Here is a 27,605-nt window from a genome sequence, read left to right on the forward strand (position 1 = left end):
ACATTCGTGATTTGGTCATACTTCTTTCATCCGGCTCTTTTATGTAGCATTTCCTCAACACGGTGCCAACACTTGATGAATTCCTCGATTTTATGGCACCCTTTACCAGAAGAGCATGGTAAATTTCTTCCCTGACACCCTTCATCATGGGCGATATTTTGTCGGCTCCTGTTATATTCGGATTCACAATATGGCATATGACCAAAACATTCTATATGCAGGGCTGTCTCTTTTCCCCATCACTTTGGGCCCTGTTCTTCAGTTGTTCTTCCACTAAGACGATGTATTGCTGATTGTCAATAAATGTCTTGTTAGTTCTGTCTGGGATTTATCCTAGCTATCACACTTTTCTTCGTTGCTCTCGAGCCATGTAGTTATAGTAAAGGTACCCACTTACCAAACACATCATGTCATATCATCTATTATATTTGGCGACAATCTTTACAGCTATTAGGGGTTGCGACTCATATGTTGCCTTTTGGAGGGTCACCCCTCTTTTGAGCCTTGATCCCTTTTGGGACCTCTTCTCCAGTAATGCTCAGTAACTGAGCATGCAGCTTCTAAGCTGACCAACAGATTCATATTTAACCGTGCTAGATTACTGATATCGACGCTCCCAGTTGGTTTAAGAGCGACGATATCTGAAAATGATACAAACTTCGGAAATGGTAGTGGCTGGAAAAGTTGTTTGTGATAGTGATTAAAAATAACATTATTTTGTAAAAACACTGACAATCACTGATGTTCCATAGGCATATGGTTTATCTAAGGGAAATCATATGAGTGACTGGCTTCATAAAAAAAAGCTTCCCGAAATTTTCAGGATGTGTTTCGAACCTGTAATCAATATCTCTGACAGCGGCTTTGGCTCGAAAAAGTTGGTGAGCCTGTTACGACAGTGAATTGTTTAGCGTGAGTCGAGTGTATTTGCTTCGTAACGCGACTTCAAAGTTGCTGAGAAATATTGTGATTGTTTTCAATTTTATTATACTGAAACCTCGAAACAATGGTAAGTGGCATAGGAGCTTATAAATGTCTGTCGATGAGTGCCTGACGGAACCTGATGCTTTAAGAAACACACATTCCCTCGGTGTCGAATTTGTGGTTTATTGTATGTGTGTAGCATTTCTGTAAATAATCCACAGAAAACTCAGTTTCAGCCTCAGAACGTTGTAACCATAATCGTCTAGCTCTCCATTCTCGTTACGTATATTTCAAAATAATGTAATACCAGTATTTGAGAACTGTCATTTATTTCTTGTCAAGATCGTGTATCGAACCACTTTGAGATGCGTGTTGCCAAACACAAAAATGAGAGGAGAAATAGGTTATTTAATATTACATTTGCAGGGGACTAGTGTAGCAGGGGATAAAAAACGAAACTGAAACATAACAGCAAAAGCGAAAATGGTAAACTGCTCTCTGGCGACTTGTGACGTCATTGTCCAAAGCCGACGGGTTGTATCCCCTGCTACACTAGACCCCGTAATTTTATATTAAATGAAACAAAAAATTAGGCTCTTTTATTTAGCATGGAAATGTAAATAAGTATGAAGAATTCAACTCGTTGGCATTTTGTTTATTGATCTCTTCAGCTAGTATCGACGGAATAATGAAGGGACGGGAAGAGTACTTAAAGTAATGCAGAAAGATTAGATATTTTCAAAATGTTGAAAAACGAATTGCTGAATTTTCTTGGTTACTTTCTTTTATCAGAAGCAAGCAAAGCTTTTTCTTTTAAATGACAAAACCTGAATGATTCATCTAGCATAATTTGTGTTCTTGAGATTGATTTCAGTGAGAACTTCACTATTGCTTATCAGTATGAGGTGCAGAGCACGCACTGGAGTAATTAACAAATCTCTATTTACACAGCTACCATTCCAGTTTCATATGCGATCATATTTGGTTATCTGCATCATGATAAGCAAGCTGTTGTGCTTTTATTCAGAAAATACTAGAGAATAAAAAAATTCTAGTATTAAAGTGATGGAAAATATTCTCTGATGGAGCTGGCCAACATTTGAAACAGCAGCACACTTCGGGCAATATAACTTTCAGCAAATAAAATTGTAGTCTTGTGTTAAATTCGTATTTGCTTTGTACATCCCATGGAGAGGAAGTTGTTGATAGTGTTGGAGAAATGCTGAAGCATAATGTGTGGTAGCGTATGACAAACAAGCACTAATTACTGATTGATCATTCTTTGTATAACATGTGGAATTTGTAACTGATGAAGTTAATATAATAGCAGTTCCAGAAAATGAGTTAAAGAACCATGCTGACCAGTCACAGCAGCAGTGGAGCGATATAAATCTCTTCCAGAAACTGAAGTCCACAATGTCTGCACCATTTGAAAATATAGAGTTAAAACTGGTTTGTTGTCAGAGAAAGATAGCACACTTCCATTTTACACCTCCTGCAGGAATAAGCACTTGGAATTCTTTCAGAACCATTTGCAATGATGAAATCTTTCCCTGCCTTTGGTCAGTGGGTTATTGTTAAACTAGAAATCTGGAATATGATATTTGCACAGCTTTGTTGTCAGTGAAGAATGTGAACAAATAAAGTTCCTAGGAGAGTAGGGAATAAATTTGCATGGACAAAAAGGGATGATACCAATGAAGTTCATATTTTCCCAAGTGTTGTGAACTTACAAAAGCATACCGTAGGTTGTCTGGAAGTGTTATCTTTCGTTGAAATGAAATTAAAGCTTTAAAACTAAGTCTTGTTCCCTCTTATCCAAATGTTATTCATATATATGTCAGCACTTAATGATTTTAATGTGTGTAATTTCAGTCCTTCAGTTAAAGTTAAGTCTTTAACACTAAAACATTACATCTGTAACACTTACATTAATTAAGGTTAATTTATTTAATGTCTGATATATTTTCATAAATGTGGTCTCTTGTTTATATAAAACTACAAGATTCTCTTTTTATTCAAGAATCTCTGATATTACAAAACTTTTAAATATTTGTTCATTAACATCCAATTTTCGGGTCTAGTGCAGCAGGGGATACAACCCGTCGGCTTTGGACAATGACGTCACAAGTCGCCAGATAGCAGTTTACCATTTTCGCTTTTGCTGTTATGTTTCAGTTTCGTTTTTTTACTGATTGCTTAATAAAGTGGATCTGTTTATTCTATCTCGTGAGATTTTTTTTTTTTTTTTTAAAGCCAAAAAACACTTATCAGCCACTGAAGGGAGCTACAACACTAAGAAGAATCGCTTCTCGATTGGCGACTTGTGATGTCAATGTCCAAAGCCGACGGGTTGTATCCCTTGCTACACTAGTCCCCAATTTTCTGAGTTATTCCTGTAATGCTACATTATTATTTCTTTAGAGTCGGGTGAACACAGCTTGCTTCATCAAATCTTGGCTGTATGTAGTTCATGTTAAGGCCTATGTACATAAAAAATAGTAAATTTTAGGTTTTGTCCCTAACAATGGTTTCATATAATTATAAAATCAGTTTGTCTTAGGTTGTCCAGTTTAGTTTTGTTTACTGTATCTGATGATCATTGTGAACCTAATAAAGTTACTTCCTCGTTTATGTTCTTTTGGAAATGTGTGCTTGAAATATTAAACAAGACTAAACATTAAATTTTTTGTATTGTGTATAAAAGATATTAAAAATTTGTTAAAATTATCATTGTTTTATTTGTTTGACAGGCACGCCGGTATGACACGCGAACAACAATTTTTTCTCCTGAAGGTATGTTTGACAGTCTTCGAAATTTGAGTGTCACTGTGTATAAAACTCTAAGCTTCCCATTGTTATGAAGTAATCTTGTAGAAATCATGTAGTTTAGACTTTATCTCACTGAATATAGTACAACAATGAAACTTCCTGGCAGATTAAAACTGTGTGCCCGACCGAGACTCGAACTCAGGACCTTTGCCTTTCGCGGGCAAGTGCTCTACCATCTGAGCCACCGAAGCACGACTCACGCCCGGTACTCACAGCTTTACTTCTGCCAGTACCTTGGCTCCTACCTTCCAAACTTTACAGCACTTGCCCGCAAAAGGCAAAGGTCCCGAGTTCGAGTCTCGGTCGGGCACACAGTTTTAATCTGCCAGGAAGTTTCATATCAGCGCACACTCCGCTGCAGAGTGAAAATCTCATTCTGGTAGTACAACAATATTGTGAAAAGGAAACTGGATACTCACCATATAGTGGAGATGCTGAGTCTCAGATAGGCACAACAAAAAGACTGACACAAATATAATTTTTGGCCAGTAAGGCCTTAGTCAGAATTAGATGGCAACACACACACACACACACACACACACACACACACAGAGAGAGAGAGAGAGAGAGAGAGAGAGAGAGAGAGAGAGAGAGACGATTGCAGTCTCGGGCAACTAAGGCCACAATGCCATACACATAGCTTCTTAGTCTAATAGAACTCAAATGTTGACACTCATTTCATTCCTGCAGGAATGAGCCATTAACAGCAATAACAACTTATTACTGTGGAGGGAGGTGCATACTTGAGTAGTGCATCTTGTACCTTGCTGATACAATTCTTCATTTCAACTCCTTCCTTCTCTTTCGAAACTTTTCAGAGGTTTTTGTATGGAACAGTGGAAGTAGTGCCTTGTTTGATGCATAATTGTTAGTGTACCTGAATCCTGATCTGGCATACAGTTTTAACTTGTCCATACAGTCATTATGGGAGATGCTCTACTAAGATGAAAACAATTAACTGTGGGTAATTTGCCATGCATTGATTCCTTTTTCCTTCTATTTCTTCATTTCATCCAAGAGTAAACAAATTGTGGAATATGCTGATAAGTTTATTTAAGCAGATATTTATGATCTGAAATTGGCTGTTTTTCTAAAAATTCAGAACCACTTTTGCATTTGAAATTTTTACCTCAGTTATTAGATGACGAGCATTAGACATATTCAGCTATTACTTGCTGTATTGTTTCCGTAAGTTTTGACACTTGAAAAGGGAATAGAAACCAATATTTTGTGGGAAAGTTAAGTTAGAATGTAAATACCTTTGGATTAATGGTGACCACTGATTGAAAAGCGGGAGCAGTGAGGAGTTGACAGTCACACGCAAAAAGAAAGAAAATTTGCTAGATTGTAGAGTAACTTTTTGGGCTAGAGCAGAAACGCGCACGTACACATGCACACGCCTGTGGCACTACATGGTGCCAACTGGATGTACAGTGCTATATTTTGGCAGGTGAACTAGGTTGTGGTGGGAGTGTGTGGCTAGTGTCTTGGCAGGAGGCAGCGGATTTGCCAGGCAGGAGTGTGGGAGGGAGGTTGGCAGGTGCATAAGCTGGGCATGTGATGCATGGTTGTCGGAGCCATTTGGAAGTGGCACACACAGAAGATGATGTCAGGATGTGAATTTGGCAGGGGGTGACAAGACAAGAGGAAGGGGAAACTGTTGATTTTAGGGTGTGGGGGCAGTGGTTTACCAGAGATTGAGGAAAGGATAATTATGGGCCTCAGTCTTTGGTACCCCACGGTCCCCTTTCAGCGTGTGTCACTCCCCACTGGTTCAGACAACCAGCCATCAAATGCCTAGCCTGCACACCTGTAACCCTGCTCCCCGCATTCCTAGCTGGCAAACTGGATGCCTCTTGCTGAGCTCATAGCCATCCACCCTGAACCCCTTTCCCTGCATCCTGCCTGTGTCATCCTGTTCGCACCCTACCCCACTTGACACAATCTCTACCCCTACCTAGTCCTCCTGTCAAAATGCAGCATTGTGCGTCCAAACAGCACGAAACATTACTCGGAAAGCTAGCAAGTTTTCTCTTTTGTGTGTGCCTGTTTGATCCAGCAGAAATTATTACTAATACACAGGAATGGTTCATTGAACAAACAGTACCAGTAAGATAATTTGATGCAAATTGAGGACAAGTCATGGAGGAATTAATGTTCAATAAGATTTCATAGAAGACAGGAAATAAGAGAAGTAAAAACAGAAATTAGTTAAGTTGTTCTGGAGATCTTTGTAATATGAAGAAATAGAGATTGTTTTTAGTGCAAAGTAATGAGTCTTGATTGGACACCTTACTTACTATTTTTCTGCATTATTCAGGAGAGATAAATTGAAAATAGTATTAAAGATACCAGTCAAAGCATCCGTATCCTCCACATTTCATCTCAAATACTTAATTTTGTACACTACTGGTCTTGGTCTTGCGTGGTATATTCCATGCAGAATCGCTTAAGAAATTGCTAAAATGTAAGTACTGTTAGATTAGTGCATATTTCTGACATTGCATTAACACTGAACAGCTGTTTTTGGGATGTGTCTTTCATTTAATAGCTTAATGAATTCCTTCAAAAGAACGGAAGATTGCCTCAGATATACTCAGGTATGGACATTTTGCAGTATGAAAATTATTGATCATGCATGAAACTATCTTTCAACCAGATTAAGTCTCTCTTACGGGCACTCTCTCTCCTGTTAAATTCATGAAATAGCATAATAATGATGTCTTTGAGTTAAATTAACTTCGATAGTTATTGAGAAAGCTACAAAAGTGCATCAAAATGTGATATAGGGAGACCAGCTATCGAAGCATTAAAAATTTTGCATCTCCTGAACTTCAGCTATTCAGAATGAGTGAGATAATTCCCATCATTTTCAATTCTGTTCCCTCTTTCGCCACACTTTCTCTTCCAGTGAATTTGCCTTGAGACCTTGATGTTTCCTTGCCTTTGTTGTAAATGGCTTAAGCCACTGTGAATTTAGCTTATGTATTTAGCCTTGTTGAGCATCTCACACTGTGAAACATCAGCAGATTACACAGTGATCAAAAGTATCCGGACACCTGGCTGAAAATGACTTAAAAGTTTGTAATGCTGGAATTCGGTATGGTGTTGCTCACCCTCAGCCTTGATGACAGCTTCCACTCTCACAGGCATACGTTCAGTCAGTTGGTGGGAGGTTTCTTGGAGAATGGCAGCCCAATCTTCACGGAGTGCTGCACTGAAGAGAGGTATCGATGTCTGTCGGTGAGGTCTGGCATGAAGTGTGCGTTCCAAAACATCCCAAAGGTGTTCAGTAGGATTCAGATCCGGACTCTGTGCAGGCCAGTCCATTACAGGGATGTTATTGTCATGTTACTACTCCGCTGCAAGCCGTGCATTATGAACAGGTGCTCGATCGTGTTGAAAGAGGCTATTGACATCCCCGAATTGCTCTTCAACAGTGGGAGGCAAGAAGGCACTTAAAATATCATTGTAGGTCTGTGATGTCATAGTGTCGCACAAAACAACAAGGTGTGCAAGCCCCCGCCATGAAAAACATGACCGCACCATAACACCACCGCTTCCGAATTTTACCTTTGGCACTACACATGCTGGCAGATGACGTTCACTGGGCATTCGCCATACCCACACCTTGCCATTGGATTGCCACATTGTGTACCGTGATTCGTCACTCCACACAATGTTTTTCCACTGTTCAATTGTCCAATGTTTACACTCCTTACAACCAAGCGAGGTGTCATTTGGCATTTTACCGGCATGATGGGTGGCTTGTGAGGAGCTGCTTGACCATGAAATCAAAGTTTTCTCACCTTCCACCTAATTGTCGTACTTGCGGTGGATCCAGATGCAGTTTGGAATTCCTGTGTGATGGTCTGGATAGATGTCTGCCTATTACACATTACAACCCCCTTCAACTGTTGGCGGTCTGTCAGTGTGCAGACGAGGTTGGCCTGTACGCTTTTGTGCTGTACGTGTCCCTTCATGTTTCCAGTTTACTATCTCATTGGAAACGGCGGACTTAGGTATGTTTAGGAGTGTGGAAATCTTGTGTATAGACATATGACACAAGTGACACCCAATCACCTGTCCATGTTCAAAGTCCGTGAGTTCCGCGGAGCACCCCATTCTGCTCTCTCACAATGTCTACTGACTACTGAGGTTGCTGATATGGAGTACCTGGCAGTAGGTGGCAGCACAGTGCACCAAATATTAAAAACGTATGTTTTGGGGTGTCCAGATACTTTTGATCACATAGTATAAATGTTGAAAATTACCCCATACATTCTGCATGAATACTAATTTATAGCAGTTAATATTTGAGATAGTTTATTTAGGTAGGTTAAACTGATACATGCACAATAGAGACAGAACAAACACTGAAATAGTTTTTTTATGTTGGTTATTTTGACTGATACGTAGTGTAGCTTGGGCTGGGTAGGGAGGTATGATTTGCTTTTAGTTGATAAAGTCAACAAATTTGATGTTGATAACTATAATTCTTGTTCTAGGACTTAAGTTACACATAATGGATTTCAATGAGTGCTTTAGATCAACCATTTTGAGAGAGCACCCATGTGGTACAATAAAGATTTCGATCTTGTGAACTGTAGAAGAAAGGTACCCTGTCAGACACACACCCTGTGCAACCCCTGCGGGTCCGGGATAAGAATAGGCCCGAGGTATTCCTGCCTGTCGTAAGAGGCGACTAAAAGGAGTTTCAACCGTTTCGGCATTCCATGTGATGGTCCCCCTTGGGGTTTGACCTCCTTTTTTCAAAATTCTACAGAAGTACGAGCCTTTTGGGGAAGGACGCCTTACGTGGTGTATCACTGGTCCTCAGTGCACTAAGACCTTGGCACTCAGCATTGTAACCAATTGGGCCTAAATGCCTGATGGGTGGCACACGTTCCGCCCATAGTGCGTCCCCATCTGCACCTACGATCATGATGGACTTTCCATGCCACCCGAAATCCAGCACGGTAGCCAGCCCGTTGTGGTGGGGTCGTCATGTACCCTCTAGGTTGTAGCCCCCTGACAACACAGGGATCGTACTGCCGATACCTGAGCTGCACCCTCCCCACGTCGGCCAAGGAGTAGATGCCCATCTCCTTGGGGCATCAGGTCTCCCGGCAACGGTCATCCTGCCAGGTGGCCCTTGCTGCAGCTGGGTGGCGCCGATGGGGAGAGCCCCTGGTCGGAGTGGGTGGTATCGGGGCGGACGTTTCGCAGATGAAACGTCAACATGTATCGGGTCGCTCTGCGGCTGAGTCTTTTAAAAGGAAAGGTACTGTCTCTGGTTCTGGTTCTCCTGCCCTTTCCCCCTTGGCCACTCCCTGGGAGGAAGGACAGGCCCGCCGGCTTGGGGCGAAGTATTTCCCCCGCTATTTAGTCTGTTCTCGGACCGATGGGAGGACGTTCGCCACCTCCAAGCCCATGATCTTTGTCCAGCACATCGAGAACATCTTTGGGGAAATCGAGGCTCTCAGTAAAATGCGTTCGGGGTCCGTTCTTATAAAGACCGCCTCCGCCACACGGTCGGCGGCACTCCAGGCGTGCGACCGACTAGGGGACATCCCAGTGTCCATTGTCCCGCATCTGGCACTGAATAGGACGCAGGGGGTTATTTTTCATTGGGACCTCCTGCTGCAATCTGATGAGGAGCTCAGGGCCAACCTGGAGCGCCGAGGTGTGCATTTCGTCCGGCGAGTTCAGCGCGGCCCCAGAGACCGTCGCATCGACACCGGATCCTTTATCCTCGCCTTCGAGGGAGACGTTCTCCCGGAGAAGGTAAAGGTGATGTGCTACCGGTGCGACGTGCGACCTTACGTCCTGCCTCCTATGCGCTGCTTTCGGTGTTTGCGCTTTGGGCACATGTCGTCACGGTTGAGGCTGCGCCCCTTTGTGGCGATTGTGGACGTCCTCTTCGTGAGGAACATACATGGGCCCCACCACCTCGGCGCATCAATTGTCCTGGCATCCACTCGCCTAGATCTTTAGACTGCCCCACGTATCAGAAGGAGAAGAAGATTCAAGAATTATAAACTTTGGATCGTCTCTCTTATTCTGAGGCCAGGAAGAAGTATGACCGCCTCCATCCCGTGACGTTGATAACTTCGTTTGCCTCAGTTGTGTCCACTCCTTCCACAGCTTCCTTCTTCGCACCTACAATCGCGTCTGGACCGAAGGTCAAGTCCCCCTGCGTTGGCGTAATGCCGTCGTTGTTCCTATACCCAAACCCGGGAAGGATAGACACCTTCCTTCTAGTTACCGCCTCATTTCTCTTAAAAGCTGTGTCTGTAAGGTGATGGAGCACATGGTTAACGCTCGATTAGTTTGGATTCTTAAATCTCGATGGCTACTTACCAATGTTCAATGCGGCTTTCGTCGCCGCTGCTCCGCTGTTGACCACCTTGTGACCCTGTTGACATTTATCATGAACAACTTTTTGCGAAAGCACCAAACGGTAGCCGTGTTCTTCGATTTGGAGAAGGCTTATGATACCTGTTGGAGAGGAGGTATCCTCCGCACTATGCACATGTGGGGTCTACACGGTCGCCTGCCCCTTTTTATTGATTCCTTTTTAACAGACCGAAAGTTTAGGGTACGTGTGGGTTCCGCCTTGTCCGACGTCTTCCTCCAGGAGAACGGAGTGCCTCAGGGCTCCGTCTTGAGCGTAGCCCTTTTTGCCATAGCGATCAATATTATGGATTGTATTCCACCTAATGTCTCAGGCTCTCTTTTTGTCGATGACTTCGCGATCTACTGCAGTGCCCAGAGAACATGCCTCCTGGAGCGCTGCCTTCAGCGTTGTCTCGACAGCCTATACTCATGGAGTGTGGAAAATGGCTTCCGGTTCTCCGAAGAGAAGACGGTTTGCATCAACTTTTGGCGATATAAAGCGTTCCTTCCGCCATCCTTACATCTCGGTCCCGTTGTTCTCCTATTCGTGGAAACAACTAAGTTTCTAGGGCTCACACTGAACAGGAAACTTTGTTGGTCTCCGCACGTCTCTTATTTGGCTGCCCGTTGTACATGTTCCCTTAATGTCCTCAGAGTTCCTAGTGGTTCATCTTGGGGAGCGGATCGCACTGTACTGCTTCGCTTGTATCGGTCCATAGTCCGATCGAAGCTGGATTATGGGAGCCTCGTCTATTCGTCTGCTCGGCCATCCCTCTTATGCCGTCTCAACTCCATCCACCATAGGGGGTTACGTCTTGCGACCGGAGCCTTCTACACTAGTCCCGTCGAGAGTCTTTATGCTGAAGTTGCCGAATTACCATTGACCTACCGGCGCGGCGTACTGCTTTGTCAGTATGCCTGCCAGCTGTTGTCAATGCCCGACCACCCCTCTTGTCAGTCCTTCTTCGCCGATTCTCTCGACCGTCAGTATGGGTTGTATGTGTCTGCCCTGCTGCCCCCTGGAGTCCGCTTTCGTCGCCTGCTTCGACAATTGGATTTTGCCCTCCCTACCACCTTCAGAGAGGGTGAGAGCCCAACTCCACCTTGGCTCCAGGCTCCGGTTCATATTTATCTCGACCTCAGCTCGCTCCCGAGGGAGGGTACTCCGGCTGCAGTATATTGCTCACGGTTTGTCGAACTTCGTGCGCGACTTGCCAGTCACACCTTTATTGACCCTGATGGCTCCAAAACTGACGATGGTGTCGGCTGTGCCTTTGTCTTCGGGGCCGTCACCTTTAAATACCGGCTCCTCGACCAGTGTTCCAGCTTTACGGCCGAGCTTTTTGCTCTCCATCAGGCCGTTCAGTATGCCCGCCGCCACCGCCATTCATCGTATGTACTCTGCTCTGATTCACTCAGTGCTCTTCAGAGCCTTGGAGCTCCTTATCCGGTCCATCCCTTGGTGCAACGGATCCAGCAGTCCCTCCATTCTTTTGCTGATGGTGGCTCTCCTGTCAGCTTTCTGTGGGTTCCGGGCCATGTAGGAATGCCTGGGAATGAGGCTGCTGATGCTGCAGCCAAGGCTGCAGTCCTCCTGCCTCGGCCCGCCTCCCATTGTGTCCCGTCATCTGATGTTAGTGGGGTTGTTTGTAAGAGGCTTGTATCGTTGTGGTGGGATGCTTGGTCCTCACTTCAAGGAAACAAGCTCTGGGAAGTAAAACCGTTCCCAACTGCTTGGACAACCTCCTCCCGACCATCTCGGCGAGAAGAGGTCCTTCTGACCAGGTTGCGGATTGGGCATTGCCGGTTTAGCCACCGCTACCTGCTCTCCGGTGACCCAGCCCCGCAGTGCCCTTGTGGTCATGTATTAACAGTGCGCCATGTTTTATTGTCATGTCCCCGTTTTAGTCAATCTCGTGTTGTCCTGCCTCTGCCATCTACTTTACAGGATATTTTAGCTGATGACGCTCGAGCAGCTGCTCGTGTTCTTCGTTTTATTACTTTGACTGGCTTATCCAAAGACATCTAACTCTTTCACTTATTTTATCTGCATCTTTGTAAGAACTTTCTGGTGTCCCCCCCCCCCCCCCCTTGAGTTTTACTAGATTCTATATTCTATGTGCTCTATCAATTGTGACTGGGCGCTAATGACCTCAGTAGTTGACCGCCCAAAAAAAAAAACCCTGTGCTTAACTTTGTCAACACAGTCCATCACTGATTATAGTCTGTATGATTGGGATGTCCTACAGAACCATTCATTTCAAACATCTCAGTTACATTATCTGTTTGAGAATCACAGTATCATGACTTGCTGCTGTTACTTGTGTATCCCCCCCCCCCCCCCCCCCTACCCCCAGTCACCTACCCCCAATCTGCTAGAACTTGATGGAAGCAAACTAGTGACAATGAAATTTGAGGTTATCAAGTCTCCCATTTCTTGTCTACACAAATATTGCTTCTTCTCATCACACATACAAATATCCTATGAGTAACCCAGGCAAAATTTGCTCCCAGCTGATGTAAATATAATTAGTCACTTCTATTAACAAGCTGATATAATGACACAAGGAGGAAAGTTTGAAAAGGGTTTGTCACAATCAGAAGTAATTCAGACATTTGTGGAGCTGCACTCCTTATGTACATAATCTTACTTTTGGTGACGCAAGATCAAGCGATTATCAGATATTATTGAAAGTTCAGCACTCTCACTCTGGACTTTCATTTTCACCATTGCAGCTGAAAGATAAACAAATAAGAGAAGTAAGAATACATTTAATCCTGCATAGTCTACCGTAGCTGTTGTGTCACTCATCTTTTCCGAGGGAAGCCTAATATAGATGAGTTAAGTTGCATAATCTATGATTTGTAGCCTTTGTTACTGATTTCTTGGTACATGACATTTTCTTTTACTTATTCTCTCAAAGCCACGATCTGTCCGATGGTAAAGAAGAAAACTGAGGAGACAAATATTTATAAGCAACCTCCAGTGTTTAACTTTGGCATACAGGCAAGCACAATGTAAAAGCTTGACAAAGTAAGATATATCGCTGAGGGTTCTGGCCTTTAAACATATGGGACAGTATTTTTTATTTTTATTAGGCTGGTGCATGAGTTCGTGATGTTTTTCCATGAGTTTACTAAAGACAACAGATACCTATAACACAGACTTTAGTCAACAATAATATATTCTCCTTCACTATTTTCAACAGTCTGCCAATGCTGGAGTAATTTTTCAATTCTCCAACTGTAGAAATCACGTCTTTTGAGGCAAAGAACTTGTCAAGCCATGTTCGAAGCACATTTTCATTGAGAAGGACATTCCTTGAGGGTTGTTCGATAGAGAGCGGAAAAGGAGAAAATCTAATGGTGCAGTGTCAGGTGAATAAGGTAGATGTGAAATGACTTTCCAAGTTGACTCCCGTCTAGTGTTTGTTGTCAGTCTACCAGAATGCAAGCCAGTGGCATCATCGAGTAGCATCACTTCATGCAGTCTTACTTGTTGTTCTTGGACTGCATCTGCAAGACATCTGTCATGGACAATAAAGGTCAGCAGTGCTGGTTACACTGTGGGGAAGCAATTTGTGATACACTACACTATCTCTGTTCCACCAGATGTATAACATTGTCTTTTGTGGATGCACACAGGTCTTTTTAGGGGAAGTTGCTGCTTTGTTTGGGCTCAACCACACACTTCTTTCCATATGTTAGCATAAAGACCATTTCTAGTAATCAGTAATGATAAAGTATAGGAAACGTCGGAGTTGTTCATAAGTCATTTGATGAGCAAGCAGAGGTGCTTATGTGGCCACCCGCTGATATTTGTGATTTTGACTCAGAACATGTGGTATCCATGCACCTGATTTTTGAACCTTTCCCAATGCATGCAAATATCGCACTGTGGTGTAATAATCACATTTCATCACATATGCGTTCTTGAGTACACTGGCAAGAATCATTGTGGATCAAGTGTTTAAATGATCTTCAGCAAACACCAAAGTTTTCCTGAATGTGGAGAATCACTAATGTTAAAACAATCCTCCTTGAAACGAGAAAACTATTTTCTTCACATGCTCTGTCCAGTGGGATAATTCCCATTGGTGGCGCAAATGTTTCTGGCTGCCTCCACTGCTGTCACTTTCCCATTTGAAATCAAACATAATAATATGTTGGAAATACTAAGGTTTCTCTACTTTGCACCCCATTTTTCTAGTGTGTGTGACAAGGTGACAATATGTAAACTCAAATAGAAACAGTGTACTACAAATGAAAATGACAGTTGGTAAATAAACCATAGCAACAGGCACACCAAGATGCAGAACAAAAACACTGCTGTCTTATGCACCAGTGAGACAGGATATTTCTCACAGCCCATGAAGGGCAACTTACGGAATATAGGTTGCAGGAACCTTAAATAGGCAGATTGTGATGCTGAAACATGTGGCTGCTTAGAATTTGAGGGCTGAAAATGATGAGAGCTTGCAATGGATTCCATAATTCATGAATTTATTGACAAGTCCATGGTTTTGCTGAAACAAATATCCCTCATTGTTTACAGTTTGAAAGAAAACTTTTCCAACTGTGTACGTGAGGAGAGAGTAATGTCAGTTAACAGTAGTCATGATACTCATATATGTTTGGAGTAAAGTCCAATGCCAGAACATTGTAGTGAATAGAGAAAATGGTTAGACATGACAGAGCATCACATATGTAATGCTGGACTAGGCACGCCTATTCTGTTATGAATAGCTAATGAGCTGTGATGTTCTGTTGAAGTTCCGTGGTGTCAACACCATAGTGGAAAAGCTCTTGAGGCTTTCTTTTCAGGTCTCAGCTGGTGAAAAGGGCTTTCGAAAAGATTAATCCATATTCGAAGGACTATATGTTCTACTTAAAGACAGAAACTTATGTTAAATTTGAGCTTGCACATAAGACTAGAAAGTTATTTTCAAAACAACACTCAGATTTTACAAGGGTGTATCTTTTATATACTTGCACATAGTACGTTAGGGTACTGTTTACAATTATGTTTAGGATCACAATTTCCATTTGTCTCACAATGGGTGCATGAAAGCTAGACAATAGTCAAAATCACTCCATACTGTAGCCAGCCTGTCTGGGGTTACTGCCTTAATTGCTGTTGTTATGTGGCATTGGACAGGAAGGGACATAAATTAAGTCTTCCACAAATCCACTAAAAAGTCACATACCTTGAGGTAAGGTGACGTTTTTTTATCTTCATTCATACAGAATATTTGGAAATGCTGTGTATTTCAGTACGATTCAACACTCTTACTAAAATAAACTGTTGCCCACCAGAACTTCTAAGCACTTTCTGTGGAAAACGTGTTAAAACAAACACTACACCAGTAGTAGTAAAGGAATTGAAACAATGCATTATCTGACTAATCTTTATGAATAGATATCCTCAACTGTTTCGTGGTTAATTACTAATCATCATTTTACATTGTGTATCCAAAGCCTTGGAATACATAGTTTTAATCAACTACTTCATTGGATACATTTAGCTGCTGGGACACTTATCTCTGATTCTGTAAACATATGCCACATAAATGCTCATATTAGTCTAATACAGGGCTTAACAGTTCACTGATTTCGAGTGTGAGCACTCGAGCCTGCTCACACTCTTACTTGCAAGCAGACTCGTTGCAATGTGGTGGAGAGTAGGGAAAGGCACACACAGCATATGGTCACAACAAAACAGGAGCATCGCCAACTTCAAAATAAGGGAGGGTCAGTTTTGACAACGGTATCATTGAAGAACAGCAATGACGAGTTAGCATTGTGTCACTCCAACAGTGTGTGTGCATTTCAATCCACAGTGGGAGGAATTTTATCTATTTATATTTAAAAAAATGAAAAAGCAAAATGTGTAGTGTATCATGACACACTGAACGATTTCAGTAAGTTCAGTTTACAAAGGCACTGTTGTTGTTGTTGTTGTTGTTGTTGTGGTCTTCAGTCCTGAGACTGGTTTGATGCAGCTCTCCATGCTACTCTATCCTGTGCAAGCTTCTTCATCTCCCAGTACCTACTGCAACCTACATCCTTCTGAATCTGCTTAGTGTATTCATCTCTCGGTCTCCCTCTACGATTTTTACCCTCCACGGTGCCCTCCAATACTAAATTTGTGATCCCTTGATGCCTCAAAACATGTCCTACCAACCGATCCCTTCTTCTAGTCAAGTTGTGCCACAAACTTCTCTTCTCCCCAATCCTATTCAATACTTCCTCATTAGTTATGTGATCCACCCATCTAATCTTCAGCATTCTTCTGTAGCACCACATTTCGAAAGCTTCTATTCTCTTCTTGTCCAAACTAGTTATTGTCCATGTTTCACTTCCATACATGGCTACACTCCATACAAATACTTTCAGAAACGACTTCCTGACACTTAAATCTATACTCGATGTTAACAAATTTCTCTTCTTCAGAAACGCTCTCCTTGCCATTGCCAGTCTACATTTTATATCCTCTCTACTTCGACCATCATCAGTTATTTTGCTCCCCAAATAGCAAAACTCCTTTACTACTTTAAGTGTCTCATTTCCTAATCTAATTCCCTCAGCATCACCCAACTTAATTTGACTACATTCCATTATCCTCGTTTTGCTTTTGTTGATGTTCATCTTATACCCTCCTTTGAAGGCACTGTCCATTCCGTTCAACTGCTCTTCCAAGTCCTTTGCTGTCTCTGACAGAATTACAATGTCATCGGCGAACCTCAAAGTTTTCACTTCTTTCCCATGAATTTTAATACCTACTCCGAATTTTTCTTTTGTTTCCTTTACTGCTTGCTCAATATACAGATTGAATAACATCGAGGAGAGGCTACAACCCTGTCTCACTCCTTTCCCAACCACTGCTTCCCTTTCATGCCCCTCGACTCTTATAACTGCCATCTCGTTTCTGTACAAATTGTAAATAGCCTTTCGCTCCCTGTATTTCACCCCTGCCACCTTCAGAATTTCAAAGAGAGTATTCCAGTTAACATTGTCAAAAGCTTTCTCTAAGTCTACAAATGCTAGAAACGTAGGTTTGCCTTTTCTTAATCTTTCTTCTAAGATAAGTCGTAAGGTCAGTATTGCCTCACGTGTTCCAACATTTCTACGGAATCCAAACTGATCTTCCCCGAGGTCGGCTTCTACCAGTTTTTCCATTCATCTGTAAAGAATTCGCGTTAGTATTTTACAGCTGTGACTTATTAAACTGATAGTTCGGTAATTTTCACATCTGTCAACACCTGCTTTCTTTGGGATTGGAATTATTATATTCTTCTTGAAGTCTGAGGGTATTTCGCCTGTCTCATACATCGTACTCACTAGATGGTAGAGTTTTGTCATGACTGGCTCTCCCGAGGCCATCAGTAGTTCTAATGGAATGTTGTCTACTCCCGGGGCCTTGTTTCGACTCAGGTCTTTCAGTGCTCTGTCAAACTCTTCACGCAGTATCTTATCTCCCATTTCGTCTTCATCTATATCCTCTTCCATTTCCGTAATATTGTCCTCAATTACATCACCCTTGTATAAACCCTCTATATACTCCTTCCACCTTTCTGCCTTCCCTTCTTTGCTTAGAACTGGGTTGCCATCTGAGCTCTTGATATTCATACAAGTGGTTCTCTTCTCTCCAAAGGTCTCTTTAATTTTCCTGTAGGCAGTATCTATCTTACCCCTAGTGAGACAAGCCTCTACATCCTTACATTTGTCCTCTAGCCATCCCTGCTTAGCCATTTTGCACTTCCTGTCGATGTCATTTTTGAGACGTTTGTATTGCTTTTTGCCTGCTTCATTTACTGCATTTTTATATTTTCTCCTTTCATCAATTAAATTCAATATTTCTTCTGTTACCCAAGGATTTCTATTAGCCCTCGTCTTTTTACCTACTTGATCGTCTGCTGCCTTCACTACTTCATCCCTCAGAGCTACCCATTCTTCTTCTACTGTATTTCTTTCCCCCATTCCTGTCAATTGTTCCCTTATGCTATCCCTGAAACTCTCTACAACCTCTGGTTCTTTCAGTTTATCCCGGTCCCATCTCCTTAAATTCCCACCTTTTTGCAGTTTCTTCAGTTTCAATCTACAGCTCATAACCAATAGATTGTGGTCAGAATCCACATCTGCCGCAGGAAATGTCTTACAATTTAAAACCTGGTTCCTAAATCTCTGTCTTACCATTATATAATCTATCTGATACCTTTTAGTATCTCCAGGATTCTTCCATGTATACAACCTTCTTTTATGATTCTTGAACCAAGTGTTAGCTATGATTAAGTTATGCTCTGTGCAAAATTCTACAAGGCGGCTTCCTCTTTCATTTCTTCCCCCCCAATCCATATTCACCTACTATGTTTCCTTCTCTCCCTTTTCCTACTGACGAATTCCAGTCACCCATGACTATTAAATTTTCGTCTCCCTGCACTACCTGAATAATTTCTTTTATCTCGTCATACATTTCATCTATTTCTTCTTCATCTGCAGAGCTAGTTGGCATACAAACTTGTACTACTGTAGTAGGCATGGGCTTTGTGTCTATCTTGGCCACAATAATTCGTTCACTATGCTGTTTGTAGTAGCTAACCCGCACTCCTATTTTTTTATTCTTTATTAAACCTACTCCTGCATTACCCCTATTTGATTTTGTATTTATAACCCTGTAATCACCTGACCAAAAGTCTTGTTCCTCCTGCCACCGAACTTCACTAATTCCCACTATATCTAACTTTAACCTATCCATTTCCCTTTTTAAATTTTCTAACCTACCTGCCCGATTAAGGGATCTGACATTCCACGCTCCGATCCGTAGAACGCCAGTTTTCTTTCTCCTGATAACGACGTCCTCCTGAGTAGTCCCCGCACGGAGATCCGAATGGGGGACTATTTTACCTCCGGAATATTTTACCCAAGAGTACGCCATCATCATTTAATCATACAGTAAAGCTGCATGTCCTCGGGAAAAATTACAGTTGTAGTTTCCCCTTGCTTTCAGCCGTTCGCAGTACCAGCACAGCAAGGCCGTTTTGGTTAATGTTACAAGGCCAGATTAGTCAATCATCCAGACTGTTGCCCCTGCAACTACTTAAAAGGCTGCTGCCCAAAGGCACTACTTGTCTTAAATTGTCATAGAATACAGAAATGGAAAATGTCAAGGCATCTAAAAAAAGTTATAAAACTTAAAAGGAAGTTCTCTGAAGAGGAGAAAGAAAAATCAGTTGAATCTGCCATTTGGATGAGCTACAGAACTGAACTACTTCTACCAACGTCCTTGCACCCTTTCACAGTTGGTGATTAATAAAAGAATGCTTGGTAGTTGCAGCTCGACATTTGTGTCCACTTCATGTAGAACAGTTTTGTGCAGTGTTGTTATTGGACATGACAATCTTGCCCCCACACTGATAATGACAGATGATGTTAAGAGCCAGGTTGCAAAAGAGTTGGTTGCTTATTATTTAGCACTTTACAGAGGTGTAGATATCACAAGCATATAGCTGAATGTAACTTTGTTGGCAGTGTTGAAGAAAGTGTAGAAAATAATGGTTTGTAATTGTATTTATTAATTTGTCTACAGAGGGAGCACTAGGCATGTTGGAAAATAAACAGGATTATCAGTGCAACTGAATGGGAAAATGAAAAGCTTCCAGCACCCAATTTGTGTTAATCTGCAGGTCGAAGTAATTGATCTTCTATGCGACAGGGAGCACAAAGACTGTCTAGTTTCCTCCAAACATTTCCCTCGGGATTGATTTCCTTGTTTACACACGTCTCCTCACCCTGGATGGAGGAGTACAGTAGTCACGTCCCACAGGCCTGAATCCACCATCTGCTCTCACAGCATGCTGGCTGTGAAGTCCTGGTCTGGTCAGTAACTGTAAATATGTTACGAATATTTGTGAGGTCATGATACATTACCAGAGTTCAGTAAATAATTTGATGCTTTCATCTTTGACATCCTGCTTAAATTGAAAACAATATTTCCTGAATTAACTGTAATTGCCTGAACTAACTGTGAATGCTGTTTGAGTTATTTCTGCTGCTAAGTCATGTGACGGGTAGAACAGGCCAGAGTCTGTCATAACATGCTACAGTTTTTCTTATTCTCAGTGTAACCAGTGATTTTAACAATTAGCTAAGCGAGCATAACAAATGAAGTTTGAAGCATTATTTTTGCCTATCCCTTACAGGAATGCTACATCTATGCATTACCTGGTTACTGTCATGCAAATGTGGGAAAAAATATATCATAAAGATAGGAAGAAAGTATTTCAGTTTCAGGCGACTCCTCTTACCACCCTGTTTTCAGAAATGATGTCGCATTTAATAATAACCTTTTTTGCTCAGAATAGTCATTTATGTTTTATTGCTGTTACTAAATCCAATACAGATGCTGAAACAGTATTAAGACAGGAAGCAAAATGTATCAGAAAAGTTGATTATTAAGATAATGGTTGCAATGAGACTTGGAACAGTTTGTAGCGTAAAAAGTTCAGTCATTCATGCAGTTTTGAATGTGAGGATTTACATAAATTCTAGTGTTTTGTATTGATTCTCAATACAGTGTACAAAAATTTTGCTGCCAATATATATACTACATTCCCCTATTGAAGCTTTTGTCTGTTTTATGACTTAATGCATTGCTGGTAATCAGTCAGATTGGCCCATTCAGTCCATTCTGTTCAAGTATGAAGTCTATCCGTGCAGCTACTTCTTTGTGAATTAGTAGTATGAGGTTTTTAACTAGGAAAGGGGAGAGTACTAACTCACTACAAACCCTCTCCCCACCCCACCCTGTCTCCCCTCTGATCTTGGGGACCAGACACATTCATAATTGTGTGGTTTCATACCTGGTGAGTAGCTGCCTTACCATGGCTGAAGAATCACATTTATCCCTGTTCCTTGTAAAGTTAATTTTCCTCGATAAATGATTACATAAAGATGGAGCTACATTATCTCCCCCCCCCCCTTTCGCCGACCCCCCCCCACCCGCACCGCTCTCTCTCTCTCTCTCTCTCTCTCTCTCTCTCTCTCTCTCTCTCTCTCTCTCTCTCTCTCTCCCCCCCTCCATTTCTGTATTCCATTGATTTTTCACATTGTTCTAAACAGTGACTGTTTCTGTTGTAATCTCATTTTAAATGTTATGTATCAAATAAAATATGACAGGTTAGGCCACTTGTGTTATTATATGTATAGAATATGAAGAAAGCCAGGTTTTATTTAAGAGGTGGTCTTGTGACCTGAATAATGCTAGGCTAAATAAATTTATATTTATAATCATAGTGGCACTGCAAATGCTGGTGTGTTTGGAGGAAAGATGACTGGTAAGGAGTGCCTGGTGGTGGTGGTGGTGGTGCTGGTGGTGGTGAGGGGCATTTATTAATGGTAGACGTGATATAATTGACAGATGACTCTGCTAAAAATCGTTTGACAAAGGAAAATAGTTAAATATTTTAATGAAACTGCCAAAAGACCTGTAGATCTGAGTGATCTAAAACTACCAATGTTTTTTCACGTTTTCTTTTGTGGAAAAGTTAGTCAGAATGACACAGCTAATTGTCGCTGAGGTGGAACAGTGCCCTGTCATGGAGTATTCTTAAGGATAGATCTATCAGTGGTAGTGGTGGATGCACGGTGCAAGACTGATGAAAATTCATGGTAACAGAAGTGTAAACTGCAAGCCTTAGGCCCTCCGCACACGGAGCTACTCAAAAGCAATTTCTTGCTGATGTGAGTTGGTAACAGGCGAGCAGTGAATCACTTCCTGTGCAGTTAAATAGGGCTCTGGAGATGGCATGATTGCAGAGTCTCACCAATCAATTGCTTGCAACACATTGCCAACCAGCTGCAGGTGACTTGATGCCTGCATTGCCAGGTGCTCTTAGTTGCGTCATGTCCTCGAAAACAACTCTGTATTGATTTAATTTGAAGATGAATGAGCAGGTTGAGAACATTAGCTCCATATGGGAAGTTGAAAAAAATCCCATCTTATTCAACTCCAAGCTCGAAGGCTACTGCAGAGAGATTTGACAGAGAAAGCTACTGCAGGAGAGAATTGACAGAAAAAGTGTGGTGTGCAGTGGGGAAAGAATTTCATGTAATGTTTAGTGTACTGTATTTCTGTTGTTTACAATAAAATTTTAAAATTACTGGTTTGTTAATGGAAGCAAAAGTACAAAAAAATTGTAAATCATACTGATAGTATTCTTTTATGTGACTAGCAGCCTTTTTTGTTCTGTAAAAATAGGTTCTCAAGTGGAAACGAACAGTGAAAAGCCACAAGTCACTGATTATGTTGTCCACATGCAAATGATTTAGTTAGTGTAAACCACCATCACCTCATTGCCATGTATGTAACTCTCAATATGTTTGGGTTTTCAAAGTAAATGTCATGATGTGTTATGGCAGAAGAAAACAATTCTGCCATATCAGTGGAGCAGTATTTAATTGTTCTGTAGAAAGCTATGAATTTTGAATCTGTGTGTTACCGCTCCTTGACTGCTACATATTCTGTATGAATGAATCCAGAATTTTCTGTGTTTTCTTATTCATATGTAATAATCATCATCATAGAGAACCGCACATTCATTCCTCTGAGCTTGAATCTGTGCTCGACATGCCAAGTGTAGCAAAAAAAAGATGCTCTGGTGCAACAAACAACACTCCCTCTCCTCCACACTTGCACACGGCAACTGCCGTTTCTCGTTTCTGGCCGGACATGTTTGTGGAACTGTGTTTCAAGCTAGTCAGCAACTAGTTGCTTGTTACATTCCTTTCCAGTCACTCTGTGGGTGGGTGGCCTTATACACATTGCTTTTGGGCACACTTTTAGCTTTGTTGTGCCTTTGGAAATTACAGTGCGCAAGAACTAGCCCAGTTGCAAAAGGAGAAGCAGCCTTCCAATCTTAACCTGTGAAGCCATCTAGGAGGTTTCAACAGACTGAGATATTAGCATACTCTGATGTCATAATATTGTGGTCAACGCATCCGTACAGATACCTGTTGTTAACGCTATACAGAATTGAAAAATCACTAAGAGTTGAGAGCAATAGTAGTACAGACCAGTAACTACACAGTCTTTGCTCTACAAAATAAAACATTATCCATTATGGGCTGCACAAATTTCAGTTTATTTGCTATAGGCCGTTTTTGACTTTATAGTTATTATGAAGCAATATGTTGCTTGATAATGACCGTGAAGTTGCAATTGGCCAATAGCAAATAAACTGAAAATTGTGCAGCCCCCAAGGGACAACAGTTTTCTTTCGAAAACTGTATAGTGTCTGTGGACCCATGTACAAACATTTATGTAGTCTTTAAAGTGTCAAATTTGTCTATCGACCATTGCCCAAAGAAGTTTACTTATGAGAAAAACACTATTTTTTCTAAGTATTGCTTCAAATTTTGAAAGGGGTCTGGTATGCATGCCGTTGAGTGCTCTGAAACAACCTCCACCATCACCAGCATAATAGCTCAGGAAGTTATGAAGCTCAAACAGGCCATGATCCAGATTGTGATAAATTTGCATTATTGCTGCATTTGGATTGTGATCGGTTATCTGAATCAATTTGGGCGTGAAGATGTTGAAAAGGTATTGGACTTGTTCTTGTAGTCTGTTGTAGATAAACTATACACTGACTACATTAATTACAGTAAATCCTAGTGCAATGAAGGAAAGGTGTGGGTAATTTCTTCTCTTGAATTGAATTGTTGCTGCTCTGGACAGTGGACCAATGATTTGTTGTGTAGTGTCCTCAAGTATTCACTACAATATTGGAATCTGCATAATAATGATTAAGCTACAGAACTGTGATTTTATAGTGATGCATGAAGAATTTAATCATTTTTAAAAACACTTTCAGGTCGACTTTATCAAGTTGAATATGCAATGGAAGCAATCAGCCATGCTGGCACTTGCCTGGGAATTTTAGCCAATGATGGAATTTTGTTAGCTGCTGAGAGAAGAAATACAAACAAACTTCTTGATGAAGTCTTTTTCTCAGAGAAAATATACAAACTTAACGAGTAAGTTCTTACAGCTGTTTGTACTGTAATTTTGTTTTTGGGGTATCACAGGCCATCTGGATTAAAATTTTTGTTTTGTGTTCCAGTGATATGGTGTGCAGTGTGGCAGGCATAACGTCAGATGCTAATGTACTTACAAATGAACTTAGAATGATAGCTCAGCGTTACCTGATCCAGTATGGAGAATCAATCCCGTGTGAACAGCTAGTTTCCTGGCTCTGTGATGTTAAGCAAGCTTACACACAATATGGAGGTATCATGTCTCACATAAAGCATTCTTTTGGACCAGATTGTGATTGTAGTTTATTTTATACTTACTGTGTGCCATTTCACCAGGTAAACGTCCATTTGGTGTTTCCATTCTGTATATGGGATGGGACAAGCATTATGGTTACCAGCTATATCAGTCTGATCCTAGTGGAAACTATGGTGGTTGGAAGGCAACATGCATTGGAAACAATAGTGCGGTTAGTATTTTGATTTATTAATGAAACTTATTTACTGTTGTATATATTTTGCCCTCTGCTGCTGCAGTTCTGCATTAAGAAAGGAAGCAGCACTGGCAATGTAACTATGCTGTAGGGGAGGGAGGGACAATAGAAGGCTATTGAAAGTTGAATCCAAGGTGGATGGTAGATGACTAATAAGTTAAAAAAAAAAATCAGAACAATATTATGGATAAAATCGAAAATACGCAGGGAGTGGGTGTGATCAGCAGCCATGTTGCATGCACATTGCAATTCGAAAAAGGGTTTTACTAATGTAATAATATGAAATGATATTTGTTGTGTAATTTAACATTATTTGCAGTTGCTGGCTTTTATACACCAAGTGCCAACAGTTTATACCTGCTTAGTTATGACAGAGAGAGAATTACAACATTGTTGTATGAATTCCTAATGTAACATTGTTCCTTCCACAGTAAAGAGGATTTCCTAAAGAATGGCTAGCAATGATCTAAGTGAGACATTGCCCTCGTCACATAACATCAATTTTTCAGTCAAGAGTATGTTTTCATATTTACAGGGAAAGTGTGCTCCTTTATATGTGTTGCTGATGTTATGTAGCTTTTGTTTAGACCTAAAGAGAACAATTATTACTTTTGTCAAAAGATAAGCGTGTAATTTGCGTTTGTGTTGGAAGATACTCAGCGCCTGGTATACCTAAAATTTGCTGAAGTTCTGTAAAATCTTAATAGTAGTACTTGCATAACAACTCATCATGAGTAGTAGTGACATACTTTTTCTCTGAATAAGTGGGCCACTCTAGCCATATTAAGAAAAAAATTAGTGATCTAGTAAGTAGTGGCTGATAATAGTGAGAATCTCTGTCTGAAAGTACATGTGCAAATACTCAGACAGAGAGGGAGTGATATTTTAAAGATTAAATGTATGCAATTTCCAGCAGTACAGACCTTATATCAGTCGATCAAAACAAGAGCATACAGATATTACAATCTGTGCAGCAATAAGAAACAAAGCATTATTATCACAAAGAAGACCATAGCTTCTACATTACAAAAGAAACAATTTTCTTTGAGTGTTCTTTGGTTTGGTCGCATCTGAGATGCGACTTGTATATTAATTTACAAATGCTGATAAAATTCCTTTGTCCCATGTCTTTGTTTATTACATCATTTTTATACAGTTCTCTTATCTTTTGCACTAAATTTTTCCAGAAGACTTTACAGTATACAGTGTTTAAATCATACCTGCTTTAGCTGCTATTGTTGTTTCATCAGTGGCCAGTCAGCCAGTGTCTAGCCAGGCTCAATGCAGTGTGTATGGTTAGTCAGATCGTACTGTGTGTTTATTATTGTTTGTGCCATATTTTGCCAATATGAGCACTGAATCTTAAAAACATCAGAGGAAATTTGTTTCTTTGATAATGAAAGTTTTTGCCCTGAAAAGACTGGACAGAGGGAAGACTATAAAAAAGGTAGCAGTTTAGTTGTGTGTAGGCAAAGTAACAGTGACTCTTCATGTAATTGTAGTTTTCCCCTGCTCGGTTCCAGTTACCTTGAATACTGAGGATTTAATGTATGCATATCTGTCTGTGTGTGTTTCGTTCATGGACAAGAAATGAGATGACTCTTGTCAGTCCAACGGATTGGAAACTTTCAGTAGATACAGGTTTTACTGAATGCCCTCAGCACAAGATCTTCCTCTGCTAGCCCTTTCTTACCCATTAAGGGCCATGCTGTTAGTTTAAATTTGAAACCAGTGGGCAAAGTTTTGTCAGAAGAGAGATACTTGGAACATATGATGTGTGGCATAGTTTAGGACAAGGTTAGTTTGTTGTTTATTTTTTACGTTATTGTTGTCAGTTGCACTGCTCATCTTAATGAAACATAATCCATAAAGATTTTGTTTTGCATTAGTTACTGAATTGTCATTTGAGGAAACTTGGGTTGCAGGTCCAAGTGAGCTGGCACAGTGGTAAGGCACTCTTCTTGTGTTCGGGAGAACTACAGTTACCCTCATTGAGACATCCAGATTTAGGTTTTCCATGATTTTTGCAAATCGTTTAAGTTGAATGCTGGGGTATTTCCTTTGGAAGGGCCCCCTTGGGCCATTGTGTGTGTGTGTGTGTGTGTGTGTGTGTGTGTGTGTGTGTGAGAAAAAGTTCCTTGGCTACACGTGGAACCCACTATTTACACCCAAGCTGTGACCTCTCTGTGCGTGCAGAGGAGTAGATGTCTCTCTGTTTGGGGGCATGTGGGCTCTGGGCAATGGCCTTCAGGCCAGGAAGTCATTGTTGGTGGGGCTGAGTGGTGCACATTTTGTGGGGGGAGGGGAGATAGATCTCATGTTCGGAGCAGGCAATATCACGACAGATACCTAGATAGATACCTGGAGCAATCGGAGACAACCGGTGGCTGTGGGGCTCCAGCTCTCTCTTCAGACATACCCAACTTTTTCAGTGCAGTTGTGACCCTAAGAACTATACCTCCATGGTCATACCATGAGAGAAAAACAAAAATAAAGTGAAATGCAGGAACTTTTCCCCTGAGTTCCTGGTTTGCAGCCAGTCTGATGGAGGGTTTATTCTATCTGCTATATGCCGAGGTTCTCTTTGAAGAACTTCGAAACTGTATTTGGAGAAACCTCTACCCTTGGCAGGTTGTGGAGCGGTTCAGTGTTAATTAAAACACTGTATCCAAATCAGTCAGGAGTATAACTAACTTAGTAATGTACCTGTTACTGTACCATGCCATAAGAGCCTGAGCGTGAAATAGGGTTTTTGATTTTTCAGCAGGATATAATGCTATAGACAGAAGAGTAATTATGTGAAAACTATGAGAAGTGAAGAGTTCACTTCGTATGTCATTTGCTACATTGAGGCCAGCCAGACAATGAAGTTGACACAGGAGTGTTCAATCCTCACTTTTGATGATGATTAGCTTCCTGAGAATG

At 41.3% G+C, this 27,605-nt stretch overlaps 1 protein-coding gene across 1 annotated transcript in view; it reads left to right on the forward strand.

Moving 5' to 3' along the window:
* The first annotated feature begins 890 nt into the window (after positions 1-890).
* The window catches only part of LOC124796366 (proteasome subunit alpha type-4), a 28,119-nt gene continuing 1,404 nt past the window's right edge, over positions 891-27,605 (forward strand). Inside the window, exons 1-5 of the mRNA XM_047260525.1 lie at positions 891-1,009; positions 3,678-3,720; positions 24,027-24,189; positions 24,276-24,442; positions 24,526-24,656. Coding sequence (XP_047116481.1) covers positions 1,007-1,009; positions 3,678-3,720; positions 24,027-24,189; positions 24,276-24,442; positions 24,526-24,656 — 507 coding nt within the window. The 5' untranslated portion in view covers positions 891-1,006. The remainder of the gene's footprint in view (positions 1,010-3,677; positions 3,721-24,026; positions 24,190-24,275; positions 24,443-24,525; positions 24,657-27,605) is intronic.

This window comes from Schistocerca piceifrons, chromosome 4 (genome assembly GCF_021461385.2).
Source record: "Schistocerca piceifrons isolate TAMUIC-IGC-003096 chromosome 4, iqSchPice1.1, whole genome shotgun sequence".
NCBI classification, from domain to species: Eukaryota; Metazoa; Arthropoda; class Insecta; order Orthoptera; family Acrididae; genus Schistocerca; species Schistocerca piceifrons.